The sequence below is a fragment of the Hipposideros armiger genome, unplaced genomic scaffold (assembly GCF_001890085.2).
Source record: "Hipposideros armiger isolate ML-2016 unplaced genomic scaffold, ASM189008v1 scaffold_149, whole genome shotgun sequence".
NCBI classification, from domain to species: Eukaryota; Metazoa; Chordata; class Mammalia; order Chiroptera; family Hipposideridae; genus Hipposideros; species Hipposideros armiger.
The window spans coordinates 1185890-1200953 of NW_017731499.1; the positions used below are offsets into that span (position 1 = coordinate 1185890).

At 48.7% G+C, this 15064-nt stretch overlaps 1 protein-coding gene across 1 annotated transcript in view; it reads right to left on the reverse strand.

The window, feature by feature from the left end:
- Positions 1-6429, reverse strand: part of TEKT5 (tektin 5) — a 33179-nt gene extending 26750 nt beyond the window's left edge. Inside the window, exons 1-3 of the mRNA XM_019650878.1 lie at positions 5857-6429; positions 2879-2962; positions 2178-2248 (exon numbers count right to left, since the gene is read on the reverse strand). Of these exons, the coding sequence (XP_019506423.1) occupies positions 2178-2248; positions 2879-2962; positions 5857-6429 (728 nt within the window). The remainder of the gene's footprint in view (positions 1-2177; positions 2249-2878; positions 2963-5856) is intronic.
- Between the last annotated feature and the right edge of the window lie 8635 nt (positions 6430-15064).

The window sequence follows — 15064 nt, forward strand, 5'->3', positions numbered from 1 at the left end:
CCCCACCCCCGCTCCAGGAAAAGCCAGAACTTGGCTCCTGCCCAGGCAGGAAGCCCTTTCTGCATTGTTAGGGCGCCTGGTGAGGTGAGGACATGGTCCTGCCCAGATGGGGGCCTCAGGCCTTGCCCAGAAAATCACGAGTCAACAGCGTAGTCCTGCTTATGCCAGGGCAGCCGCCCGAGCAGGTCAGCCTCCCCGCGAGGCCCAGGACACACTGAGCTCTGCCTGCTAATGAGGCTCCGGCCGGGTCTAGGTTAATTAGGCTGCCCCAGCGGCAGGAGCTGCCTTCCAGCAAGGTGACAGGCAGTGGCCCAAGGTCTCTATCCAGGGTGGCTCGGCCTCTGGTCCCGGCAAAGGCACCTGCTCCATTCCCTCCTGCCTTCTCTGCCTCAGCGGCTTCACCTCCCAGTGTCTATGCCAGCACGTCCCTCTTTCTTGTCCTCTTTCTGCGTGCCTGTCCCGCTCCACTTCTCCTCTGTCTCTAACTCACCTCGTCTGGCACATCTGTATCTCTCTCTGTCCCTCTATCTCCCTGCTTCCCGATTCTCTCTGCTGATCGCTTCATGTCTTTCTTTTTCTGTGTGTCTCTGCCTCTGATGTCCGTTCTCATTCTGTGTCTCCCAGTTGATGGAACTGTCTCCACCCAACCTCCCCACCCTCCCTTCACCATCTGAGGTTGCATCTGAGGGAGCCTTCTCTCCCCCAGTCTCAGAATTTCTCTTCCAGGGTCCAGCTCCTCAATTTCAAGCCTTGGGCTTTTGTTCGCTCTGCTGGTTCAAACTGTCTCATTCCCCAAACCTCAGCCCACCTATCACCCCAACACCGAGTTTTGTCACAGCCTTGTATCAACCATAAATAGAAAACCATGCTCTCTTGCCAAAAATAAATGATCATGAAAAGAAGACAAGAAAAATACAATAAAGACATTCACCTACCCAAACATTCTTGTTTAAATACAAGTAAATATTTAAGGTTGTTTTTTTTTTAAAAAAGTGAATTAATTTATAGACAAATATTAGGCAAGCAGTAGTCCAAGTGATGGGTGGAACTGTCAGATATCAGGGCAGAGGCACACAAATGACAGAATTCAACCTGGCTTTCATCCACTCAGCTGTCGCTTTAACCAGGGCTGAATTTCTGACACCCCCAACTTTGAAGTCTCCCAGGGTCTTCCCAGCTCAACTGTCCCTGACCACGTCCTCTGATCTATTGCTAGCTTTTCAACACTGCCCTGGGTGCTGTATTGTCCTGGGTGACTCTGCTATCCCCGCCACCCAGTTCTCACTGCCTCAGTGGAGTTGAGGGGTTGCTGTGTGTGTGTGTGTGTGCAGGGGCAGGAGGGGAGGTGTGACTGCTGTTTCTGGGGTACAGCAAGCCAGGGCACCAACCCCCAGAGCCTATCTGAAAGCTGCCTGGCCCCTTAACATTTCATCTGGGTGCCCATGTGCCTCACACAGTAGGAAGGGACAGCCCTGGCAAGGTTGCCAGCCTGCCTCTTGCTGTCTGTATCTGAGTAGATGAAGAGAGGCCAGCAGAGCAGCGTGCCCTGCAAAAGGTATAGGCAAGTGCCCAGCTCGAGGGCCAGGCAGGAAGGCTGCCTCTGGGAGAGCTGGGTGCCAAGGGCTTATGTGGGCCCCAAGCCCCGTAAAACTCAAGCCTCTCTTTAATTATGGGGGAGCCTCCTGGCTTGTCATGATATCAGTTACATAATCTTCCAAGACCTAAAAGCTGATCCCTTTGGAAGACTCTCGGCTCAGGTGTCCACCAGCTCCCTCTGGAGATGCCTCGGCCCCTCGCCTGGATGCCTAATGCCACCCACTCTGCCATTTCCCAAGGTTCAAAAGACAAACGAGGGTGCCACAGGTGAAGAGGGACCACGGCGAGGTCAATTTCTTTTGTCGAGGCCCCCATTGCCAACAAGAACAACCAGGGATGTGCTGACTCACGGAGATCAGCGTGTACACCTCAGGCCCGGCCGTAGCATTTACATCATTGGAATTGGCAAATGCTACACACCAGGATTTTTTTTTTCTTTCCTACAGAGCTGGTTGTTAAACACTTAACCAGCACACCACTCACCGAAAGAACCACCTAGAGCCAGGGGTTCCATCTGGCTTGCCCCCCAAAACCTGGGGGACCCAAAACAAAATCCAAGGAGGAGAGAAAGCAGCCCTTACCGCATTTGCAAATCAATTCTTTGAGCTAGTTTTCTCATCTGTTCTTGGCAACATTTTAGCAAATCTACCTCCTGCAATGAAAAATGTCAGAAAGAGGGTTGCCCCTTAGAAGCTCACAGTATCTCACAGTATCCTGTCTCCCAGGCAGCGTCCCCACCCCTCACCTCTCACTGCCTTTCCTCAACCCTGCAAGGTGGAATGTCAGCGTGGAGTCCATTTCCTGCCTCAACCCACATGACCCCAAGGTCAGATAACTAAGGGTCAATTGTGGAGGTTTCACATTCTTTGCCCACTTTCTTCTCTTTTTATATACATCTAGATTAAAAGGAAATCTAGCATCTACTATGGGCCAAGTACTCAATTATAGATTATTTCATCATTAAGCTGAATAATGCACACAAAGTGGGTACCATGTGGCATATAGTAGGTGTTCAACAAACACTAACTTGTATTATTACTTACTGGTATTATGATGATGGTGCCCATTTTGGAGATGAAAAGACTGAGGGTTAAATGACTTCCTTCCTCCCTCCCTGTAGCTAAACTGCAACCTAGGCCCCCACCCAGGCATTCTGAGCCCTAACTTCGCATGGGGTGACACATGTGGCTTCTGCTCCTGACAGGCAGCTCAGAAGGCTCTCTGACCAGCCTCCCCGCCCCTCCTCCCTCGGGGACCTGGGCAGACCCAGGAGACACCTTACCTGGATAAGGTTTTTCTCCACATTGTCATGGACCAAATCAATCCCGATCCTTTTCTCTCTATGGTACAGACACTCCAGGGCCACCTGTAGGGAGCAGCAGGAAACTGTGTGTTCTCCCTGCAGTCATATATAGTCATATATAGACCCTGAGTGGATGTGACGCACATCTATCTTGGCTACAGTCTGTTTTATCCCCGGGAGACCTGGATACTTCACGTGGCCTCACCACTGTGCATCTGGGTGGGCTGCTGCCTCCCCCGCTCCTTCGGGGGTGGGGGGCTGTGGATGCCATGACTACAGATGAGTGCAATATTGGGCAGATCTCATAGCTTTGCTGTGTGGGTTAAGTCAGCTTGACAAGCGCAAAGCACTGAGAATACTGTCAATAAATATAATCTATGAACATACAGTTAACTCTTGAACAACATGGGTTTGAACTGCGTGGGTCTACTTAGAAGTGGATTTTTTCCAGTAAATACTATAAATGTATTTTCTCTCCTTTATGGTTTTCTTAATAACATTTTCTTTTTGCTAGCTTACTTTATTGTAATAATACAGTATATAATACATACAACAAAATATGTGTTCACCAACTATTTATGTTATCGGTCAGGCTTCCAATCAACAGCAGGCTATTAGCAGTTAGGTTTTTGGGGAGTGAAAAGTTACACGTGGACTTTTGGCTGCATGGGTGGTCAGTGCCCCTGAGATCCTCATGTTCCAGAGGTCAAGTAAGTGTGAAAACCCCTTTTTGGGGATCTCTAAATGGGGGGAGAGCTTTGGAAAGTGACCATGGCCAAGACCCAGGCAACGCTGCCACATAGCCATGTGGGAACATGCGCAGAGTGGAACAGAAGTGGCAGCTCCGGGGAGCTCCCGCCACAAGAGACCAAGAATGGGGTCTGAGCCACTAGCCTGTGATGTCACAAAGGGCAGCATAAGTGACAAGGAAGCAGGGGAGCATGACATCTTGGTGTCGGGGTGCCAGTGTCTCTGGGAACTCAAGGGGGAGAGGGATTCACTGGCTCCACAAGAATTTCCTGAGCCCCTTCTGTGTGTCACCCTCGGTCAAGGTGCTGGGAATACTGCAATAAACTAAACAGATGGTTCTTGCCATACTGGAGGTCTCACAGAGGCGAGAGAACACACACAAGGAAACACACAAAGGAACGCAACCATTTCTGACCGTGATGAAAATAGTCAGGGTGATGTGAGGAGTAAGGGTGTCAGGAAGGACATCTCTAAGGAGGTGACAGACGGAGACCTGAATCATGAGAAGCAGCAGAGACGAACGGGAACAATGTGCCAGGAAGTGGGGACAGCAGGTGCAGAGGCCGAGGTGGAAGGAGTTGCAGACAGGAAGTCACTGGGACGGGGAGTGGAGGAAGTGAGGCTGGAGCCCTGGGCAGGCGGGGCAGGGTGGGGCTGGACGCTGTGACCGGGGATTTAGATGCTAACTGGGGCATATTCAGAAGCCACTCAGGGGCTTAGCGAGGGGAGTGGGAAGATCCAGTTTAATATTTAAAATCATCCCTCTGGCTGCAGTCTGGAAAATGGGTTGGAGGGGAGCAGGCGTGGGGAGGCCCGGGGGGAAGGCAGTCACCATTGTCCAGTGAGAGGCGCCTGTACAGTACAAGGCCCCCAGCACCACAGTGGTCGGAACCTGTGCCATGTCTCCCGGGGGACCTGAAGGCAGGACCTTTCCTACACAAGTCCCCACGCCTGACATGGAGCAGAAATGGCTGCAGGTGTCCAGGCAGGAGGCTCTTAGTCCCACACGCTCCAGAGAGCAGCAGAACATTAGCACAAGGCACGTAATGCCAGTTCCTCACGCAATGTCCACCCCAAGACCCAGAGGGAAACACTCACTCACCCAGCTGCCTCTGCAGCCGGGAGCCCAGGGGAGTTCTGGCAAAAGGGCTAAAACCGGAATCATAAGACAGGTCTTCTGGGAAACTGATATTCCCCATAAAGAGGGACAGGCACAGCTGGCTCATCTGCCCTGTGTCCTACCCCCATCTTCCTGCCTCAGATGAAAACATTAAAATGCTCCTAGCAAGCAGGAGCTTGCAGTAGGAGACACAAAACCTCCTCGCAAGCATAGGACAGCAGCTCCATCAATGCTGAGGATGGCTAAGCAGAAACACAGGAGCCTGGCTCCCTTCCGGCATCAAGCGGAGGCTGCAGCAGGCTGACCTGTTTCTTTCAAGGCTTCTCAATATGACAAAAAAGGAAATTCCTCTTTGGTTGAGCCTTTGTAAGTCAAATATCTGTTTATATGCAGCCAAAGGCCGTCCTTACTGATCCAGGTTATGACGAGGGACCCGGAGGCTGAGCGGGTGTCGAGAATGTCCACATTCAGATATTTATTCATGTATTCAACAAACATAATACTTATTGAGCTGCCTACTACGTGCCACACACTGCCAGGCTGGGAAGGCATTCAGGACACTGGTCTAGTCACAGGCATGGACATTGCTCGTTAAGGACCAGCATGGACTCACGGGTACCTCAGAGCTGAGTATCGGTCTTGAACATGCTGGTGACAAAGCAGACAAATGTTCCTGCCCTCATGGCAGGAACCTATATTCTAGTGTGGGGAGAAAACCGGTAAGTAAATACCCGTGTAAATTATAGAGCATACTCAAAGGCGCTAAGGGTCCTGGAGAAAACCAAAGCAGTCATTTGAAGTATGTCCCCTAGAGACCATCACACACACGCAGGCACATGCATGCTCGCAATGCCTTCATGAAACGCGGGCCATTTTGATGGAACTCCAAGGAGAAACAGGAATTCTGTGATTTGACTGGGATTATCCTGAATTGACTAACATAATTTTTACCTGACAAAGCTGATTGTAGAGGATGGTGCAGCTCAGAGCGACCTGCACGGTGCCTGTCACCGTGATCTTCGCTGAAGGGAGGTGCCTGGGCTGCAATGACAGCGGCCACCACGCCCCGTCCCCAGCCCACACTCACCTGCAGTGGACAGTTCACCTCGTCAGCTGCACACTCCAGCCGCTTCTTGACGGTGTCCAAGCTACGGCTCTCACCCAGCAGCCTCTCCAGCTCGTAGCGCAGCTCGGACTTCCAGAAGCCGATGTCCAACAGCCGCTGGCCCAGGTTCCGGCAGGCCCCGTCCTGCATCTGGTGTGTCAGCTGCGCCTTGTCCTGCATGAGCCGCATGGAGTCATCCGTCACCTGGCTGGCCCACAGCCGCGAGGCCTCGGCCACGTGCATCTGCTGCTGGTTGGACTGGTCCCAGTCGCGGGGGCTGTAACGACAGAATAGTGTGGAACGGAGCGAGGGCAGGATGGTGGGCAGCCTCAGGGCGCTGTGGCTCACAGCCCCCTCGTCCTGGCAGGTCTGGGCGTTGGAGACCTTGTAGAAGAGGCTGGGTCTCCACGAGTTGAGGTAGCGGTACCCAGGCAGGTAATAGGGCTGGTAACATTCCTGGATGACTGGGGCTGGCCCAGCCGGAGGCAGCGCACTGAAGCCACAGGCCTTGGGGCCACAGTAACTGGCAGTCTGAGGGGTTCCAAGAAACTCCATCCTCTCTCCTCAGCCCCGCAAGGGCAGAACTCTGCCCACAGAGGCCAAGGCACCACAGCAAAGGGACAGAGCTTCTCTTAGGAAGGAGCAGGGCCTCTATGACTCTGCACTGTTGTCATAAAGCCTGGGGGATGGGGCTTCACTGGGGCCTGTGATCACTTTCAGGCCAGCTGGGGCCATATTGTCCCAATCAAAGCACACACACACACACACACACACACACACACAAAATCAACAAAGTGAACATGAGTTTCTCAATCCATAGAGTGGGAGGTGCAAAAAATGGCATTTATCTGTTTTCCCATAACAATCCAATCTGCCTCTCCAGACCTAACTCCTCCTGTGGGAGGAAATTTAATGCAGTAAACGCAGTCAGCTCAGGGCCAGTTGGTCAATGTTAGTTGTCATTCTCTCTTTGTCTCCAAGAGGGCGCCAGAGGGGCACACCCACAGCACGCACTACTACTCAGCATCCAAAAGGCATGAACTTGGGCCCACCAAACAACATGGGTGGATCTTGGATGTACTCAGCTAAGTGGAAGCAGCTAGACTCAAAAGGCCACATCCCGTGTGGTTCTACTTAGATGACCTTCTGGAAAAGGCAGATCTGTAGGGACAGAGACAGACCAGTGGTTGCCAGGGGCTGGGGGTGGGGGGAAGACTCACTGCGAGGGAGCACAAGGAAATTCGGGGGTGATAGTACCATTCTACATCTTGAATGTGGTGGGGGTTGCACAACCATATGTATTCGTCAAACCCGGTAGAACTCTCCACTAGAACGGGTGAATTTTACTGTAAATTCTACTTCAATAAGCCTGACCATAACAAATCGAGGTTGGGAGGGGTATGAGCTTCACGAGACACAGACCATGTCAACAAGGCTCACCATTAAGCCCCAGCGCACCACTGAATGAATGAATCGGCACTGAGAATGAGAGTTGTATTATCCCGGAAAAGTATTCAACCCTCTGTCCTGTACCAATATTTTCATCCCATCAAGGTAATCTCTGGTATTTTTCCGGAGATATTCTATGCATGCACAAACATACGTAAATCGGTATCTTCTTTTTACATCAAAGTAAATACCATATCCCCCATTTTCCACATAACCATAACTCTTTGGACAGCATTTCACTTCGGACAAAAACATCTCTCTCTTTCTTTTAGTGGCTGTACAGTCCTTTAGATACAGGTACCATTATTCATTTGACCATTCTCTCGGACTGGGCATCTAAGTTATTTCCTGTCTTTTGCTGTTACAAACAGCACTTCCCTAAATGGCCTTTCACGTGCATTTCTTTAAGTCAGGTTGACGGAGGGACAGTTTTCACACCACGGAATTCACCCTCTCGGCACACGGTCTCCTGAGTTCTGACACGCACACGGGCGCCATCACCACCATCAAGATTCAAGATGAGAACGCTTCCATCACCCAGGAAGTTGCTCTGTGCTGTTCCCTCTGCCCCCAACCCCAGCAACCACCAATGGGTCCGCTGTCCCTGGTGGGAGTGGGGTGTGGGGGGGTGACATATAAACAGGAGAAAGTATTCCGCAGTCCTGGGAGCCCAGCCTCCCTTCCTTAGCATAATGCTGATGCAGTCAGTATCCTTCCGCATACATTCTGGGCATGTCTGAGCATAACTTCTGTAAGTTACCGAATGGAAGCGCATGTATAATTTTTATATGTATTGTCTTGAAGGTTTCCTCCCTCCTGGGGGCCTCTAGATATAAACTTTATTACTAGATATATTGTTATGTGCGTGCATATTGCCCCGAAGCTTTTCCCATCCTGTGGGTCTCTGCGGGGAGCTGCCAGGGTTTTCCCTGAACCCTGGCCGGATGGCTTCCGATTCAGACACTGAGGGACATTAGTCAGGGGTGGCTGCTCTTGCTTGTTTGTCTTGGCCAGGAGTCCAGTGCTGTAGGTGTGGGGAGCTCAGCCATAAACACCAAGGACCCCCGCCTGGCATCAGTTACAGGGCTGCTGTGGAAGGAGGGGTGGGGCCTCAGAAAAAAACAGAGACTGGTGAAATAAGTCCCATGGTGACGTCCAGCGTGGACAGCTCGAAGCAGGACGGACACATCCGTGGCCTTGTTCACGTGGGCTCCAGGTCACCTGCCTGAATGATCTGGGGAAATGTGCAAGGACAAACCCCACCGAAAGGCAGCCCTCCACAAAGTGAAACCCTCACCAGAGGACTAAGCTGTCTGCCGTTCAGCACTTTGGGGCTCTGGCTTGAGTCTCCTAAGCAACGCAGGGCTCCTTGAAGAAAAGAGTGGATCTCAGAGTCCTGGTATTTGACTTTGCATATTGTTGACATAAGAAATGTCCAGAGCTGGAGAGAACGTTTATAAGACTTTATGCGCCAAACTGATGACACTGCTGGGAAGCGAGAGATGAAATGCTTTGCTGTTTCTTTTTACATTGGAATTGATGCCGGAATGCAAGGAAGATTGCATGGAGGTGGGAGAGAGCAGGGCGGGGATTGGACTACGGGACAGTTAAGGTCATGTGCTCTCCTGAGGGTGGTAACGCTTCAGAGGGGCCTGAAAAAGAGGATTACTGTGGCATCTCAAAGGTGTGTTAAGCTAGATGCACAGAAATGATGGACAGGGCTGGCTTAAGGCAGAGATAAGCCTTTTACTGAAGAAGTTATAGGCCTGGAGTGGAACCACCCACCACGACCTGCCCATTTAGGAATTTATGATCAGATCACCCTGTCAGGTTACTTTCAGTTAGATTGATTACAATGCGCCTCTTTTGTCTAAACTATATATATTTGACATATATAGAGCATACAAACACACACACACACACACACACACACACACACACACACATACATGACCTGTGCATTTTTTTCCTGCTGTAAAGAGAGAGAAGAATCTATGTCAGGGGTGGGAAGCTGGGGAAAGGTTTGATACTAACGAATCCATCTTCTCAGACTTGTTAAGTGTTTGTCCATCCACTTAAGCCTGTTTACAAAGACGTCAGTGGCCGGTTCAATGACCTTGGGTTGAGGGGCTCCCATGATGAGGAAAACAGGGAAGTCTGGTCAGTGCTGACCAGGCAGAGGTGGCCTGGAGTCCCAGCTTCGCGCCCTCTCCCAGCTTGGAAAATGATGCTAACTGTGCCGCCCTCAGACGGGAGCTGTGAGCGTCAAATAAGGACACAGCAAGGTACTTGAGCACACAGTAGGTGTGCAACAATTGTTATTGGTAGCACTATTACACCACACTTTGCCACATCCTTTCATTTTATCCTTTGATAAATCTGGGAGGTAGGCATTGTTTGCTCGTTCATTTTACAGACAGGCAAACTGAGGCTCAGAGAGATGAATTCGCTTGCTGAGGGCACGCAGCTACTCTCCGGAAATGGGGAACGCCCTCTCTGCGTCCCATGGGGGAAAGGAGCGCCAGATGAAAATCCTGGCTGTACTTCCAATGGGGCTGGCAGGGAGCTCAGAGAACAGCTCGGTGAAGTTGGGTTTCTATTTTTTCCCAACATTATAAACAATTTTTAAAATGCTGTGGTTTTCAAACATGTTCTCTGATATGGAAGGCTGTCTTCAAATAAACGCTCCCACAGAGGCAGGGCACGTGACATAAAGAACCCTGACGTGCTCTGGCTGGAGGGAGCACAGGTGGCGGGGGCCCTTCCCTGGGAGTCCCAGAGCTCCTCAGAGCTCAGTGGAAGTTGTGATCTAGTCCGCCCCCTCCCCACTTCACAAATGAAGGTCACCTAGCCAGGAACTGCAAAAGCCAGACTCCGTGTCCAGATTGTCTAAAGTGAGACTAACTGTTAGAGATACGGTTTGACTGTTACAATAATCAAAAGGCATTCTGTTAAATTTGGAGTCATGTGCCGTGGGTTTATTAACTGTCCTATGGATGGCTGCTGTCACAAAGCACCACGAAGTTAGTGACTTAAAAAAACACAAACTTATTCTCAAAAGAGCCTTAAGGGGCTCAACTCAAGGTGTGGGCAAGACTGCTTCCTTCCGGAGGAGAATCTGTTTCCTTGCCTTTCCAGCTTCCAGAGGCTGCCTACCCGCTTTGGCTCGAGGTCCCTTCCTCTATCTTAAAACCCAGCAACATAGCATCTTTTCTCCCCACTGACCCTCTGGTCTCCCTCTTAGAGGACCCCCCTGATCGCATCGGACCCACCCAGATCATCCAGGATAATCTCCCTGCCTGGAGATCTGTAACTTAATCTCATCTGCAAAGTCCCCTTTGCCACAGGTTCCGGGTGTTAGGATGTGGACATCTTTAGGGGGCAGTTATTCTGTCTTCCACAGTGATCAATATGAAAGAATTCAGGTTGATAAAAAAGCCAGCCAAAAGCACTGTGCTGTGAAGTGTCCAAAACGTGGAGAGACTCAGGGTTGAAGCAGCAAATTGGGGCACCTCCGAAACTACTGCTTTCCCCAAGGTCTCCTTCACTTATGATGCATTTAAGTCTTAAAACAAGATATTCTGTCTCACCCAGACTTAAGTTCCCATCCAGTCCTCCCAACCTCGAACGTGTCAGTGTGGCTTCAGATGACCTGGGGAGCGTGCTAAAATGCAGATTTTGACTGGGTAGGGCTGGTACTCGCTGAGATGTTGCATTTCTTACAAGCTCCTGGGTGAGGCTGGTCCATTCCTATCTGGAGTGATGTGGCCCTGAAGCTTCTATGAAGGAAAGGACCTTGTCTGAGTTTGCTCATTATTGTACCCACAGTACTTAGTAGAAGCCCTGGAACATAGTAGGTTCACGATTTGGGTTTGCTGAATGAATGAAAAAATGGATGGATGGATGGATGAATGAAGTGATAGAACTTCGGATGCCATTAAATGAGAAAGATAAATTGAAAACAGCTGGCCGCAGCTCAAACAAAAAGGAACAGCAAAACCTGACAACTCTCCAGAAGACACAAGGAATCAACTTCTAAAAACTTAGAAAGTGAAAATACTAAAAGTATGGCCCTTTGAGTACGTAACCTTTGTATTTTGTCAATAGTATCAAAACTAAAAAACCAATCAGAGCGTAATTATTCTGGAAATGTTGTATAGAGGAGGAGTGTGTTAAGAGAATGATCTACTCTGGGTGTCAAATACATCAGGTACGTCACTGCGTAGAGATCCCTCGTCCACCACTAAAAGATTTTTTTCAATCTCTTAAACCACACTGCTGGAAAATGCATCCTCTTTCTGAAACCTCCGTGGCAAGTGGAGTAGGGGAGGCTGAGGAGATGGGAGACTTGACTGACACCTGGAGTGGGGTTCCCAAAGCTCCACCCAGCCCTGCCTCCCCTCCCAATTGGCGAGTCCAGGCCCAGCACAGCACTGACAATTTTATGGCCATCTCGGCCTGGCCCCTGCTGCTTTGAGATGGCTGCCTGACTTCTGTGGCTGTGAAGGGACAGCTCCACGTCCGTCTATCTGTGAACTTAATGCGAAACCCATCAGTCCGCCCAAGAAAGGCCTTGAGACTGTCAGGTGATGGCCGGAGCAGCGCTGTCCAAGAGAAGTTTGGGCAGCAGTGGAATCAACTCATAGAGTCAGCAGGCATTGCTTGGGTGCCCCCTGTGGGTAGGCAGGAACCTTTCACCTGGGCCTTCCTGGCAGCCAAAACTTAAGACTGGAGGTGGCTCCAAGGAGTGCTCAGAAACCCAGCAAAAGACGGACACACGCAAGAAAGACAGAAAATCCAGAAAGAAGCTGCTTTCAATTCAGCATCCATGTTGGTTTGTATCATAGAAAACCCAAAATTGTAATTTACAATTAAGCATTTTTTTTTCACTTTGAATTTCAGAAGCTATCTTGGTGCTTCGAGCTCTCCCTGGCTGGTATCCAATGACCCAGCAATGTTTCTGGAACTCTCCCTGCAGTTATATACATACACGTGTGTTAAAACACATGCATATGTGTGTTCATTGCCACACTGATTGGAGCAGTGAAAAAAAGTGGCATTCAGCAAATGTCACTTAGTACAAGATGGCTAAGTAAAATACAGAAAACCCATTCGATGGAATATCTGCAGCATAAGAAGTTAGATCTGTATTTGCTAACAAGAAAAGATTTCTACGATATAACTAAAGAAAACAACATATAGAACAGTTTATATGGTATGATACTACTTAACTAGCTATGTATATACACATAACTGTATTCAGCCGCCCCTCGATATGCACAGGGAATTAGTTCTAGGACCCCCCACAGATACCAAAATGCTCAGATGCTCAAATCCCTTACATATAATGGTGTAATTTGCATATACCCTAAGCACATCCTCCCGTGTACTTTAAATCATCTCTAGATTACTTGTAATACCTAATACAATGTAAGTGCTATGTACATAGTTGTTATACTGTATTGTTTAGGGAATCATACCAAGAAAGAAAAATCCGCACATGTGAGCTATCACAGGCCTAATTACATAGGACATGTCAGCAACAATGGAGTATTGTGTTTTCTGAAAAGCTTCGATCTGTGGTTGGTGAAGTCTATGGAGGTGGAACCTGGTGGATAGAAGGCCGACTGTTCACACAAACACTTCTAGAAGGATACACATGAATCAGTGCAGAGGGATTACCTCTGGGTGGGGGAAGGGGTGGAATGGGACATAGAGGGAGACTTACTTTTTGATTAAGCTTTTCATAATGATATGTATGTTTCCTTATTTTAGTATATAGTAGTGTATATGTTATATATAGTAATGTATAGTATTCTACATATTATACATAATATATTCATATATATAACGTAATAGGACTTCCACTTCTGGTCAAGATTGGACAATAGGGATTGTCTGTCTGTACCCTCCAATCTGAAACAACTCCAAAAAACACTCAAAATATATAAAACAATGATTTTCAAGATACTGGACATCAGCCCATGAAAGACAGTCACCCCTAAAAGATGGGAAACAAATGAGGTGATTCTTACAATCACCCCCAGCTCACTGCGGGGACAAGTTTCCAGGCCATGGCACAGGGAGGTGGCACTTCTTGAATTAGGGAGACAGAGCTGGGAAGGGGGGACGCCAATGTGGCCAGAGCCTGAACGACAGAGCAGGAAAGAGAAGACAGCTACCAGAGAGAGCTCTGGACATTCGCAGAGGGGTCCCTCGGTCTTCGGCTGAGCGTGATTAGTGCTCGCCTGTGAGGAAGCAACCCCGGGCTGGGGAAAGAACCGCCCAGAAGAATTAGAGGGAACAACCCCCCAGAGCTCCCCTGAGGCTGGGAATAGCTCCCCATCCCACCCACCACAATAGAGAATTTCATAATTTTTGTACCATCAAGTCAATTACCCGAGGGTGTTTTGCCTAAGGGTTAGGGCAACATTACTCCAGACTTAACACCACTCGTGTCCTGCCCAACAAAGCTGAAAAGCAAGATCCCAAAAGATTAAAATGTTTCCAGTCAATTAGCTGGTGTCCCAGAAAAAACGATCAAGAATATTTGTAAAAATACAAAAAATTTTCAGCACGCAATAGGTAAAATTCACAATGTCTGGCATCCAATAAAAAATTATCAGGCATGCAAAAACGGCAGATAAATATGACCCATAGTGGGGAGTGACGGGGATCGAACAATTGAAACCAAACCAGAAATGGCACAGATAATAGAATTGGTAGACAAGAACATCTAAAAAGTTATTATAACTGCCTTCCACATGCTCAAGAAGCTAGAGGAAAGACTGGGCATGCTAAGTGGCGACAGGGAAGATAAAAAGCAAACAAACAAACAAACAAAAAAAGCACACCTGAATTGAACTTGCAGAGATGACAACTACACGAGATTGGATTAAAGGCATGTGTTAGTCAGCCCAGGATGCCATTACAAAGCACCACAGACTGGGAGGCTTATTATAAACAACACAATTCCATTTCTCACAGTTCTGGAGGCTTGAAGTCCCAGATCAGGGTGCCAGCGTGGTTGGGTTCTGGTGAGGGCTCCCTTGCTGGCTTATAGTCAGCTGCCTTTTATGCCCCCACATGGCCTTTCTTCATGTGAAGAGACAGCAAGCTCTCTGGGGTCTCTTCTTACAAGGACACTGATCCCACCATGAGATCCCACCTTCAGGACCCCATCTAATTCTCATCACCTCCCAAAGGCCCACCTCCTGATATCATCATATTGGGGGGGGTTAAGGTTTCAACATATCAATCTGGGGATGGGCGAGGGGGAGGGAGTGAGAGAGGGGACAAACATTCAGTCCATCACAAGGCAGATTAGATATTGCAGAAGAAAAGATTAGTGAAGTTGAAGACATTTGACACATTGCAATAGAAAAGTATCCAAAATGAAACAGAAAAAAAAAACTATAAAATATTGCTGAGAGAAATTTAAAAGGACCTCATTAGAGAGATGTATCATGTATGTGAGACTCGAGACTGTCAAGATGGCAGTTCTCCCCACACTAAAGGTTAATCCAATCAAAACCCCAGCAGGCTTTTTTGGGGTAGAAATTAATGCACTGACTCTAAAATTCATATGGGACATCAAAGGAGTTAAAACAGACAAAAAAAACAACTTTGAAAAGAAAAACAAAGTTATAGGATTTAGACTTTATGACTTCGAGACTTATTGTAAAGCTACCGTATGGTACTGGCATAAATATTGGGTTGTCAGAAAAGTCATGACGTATTT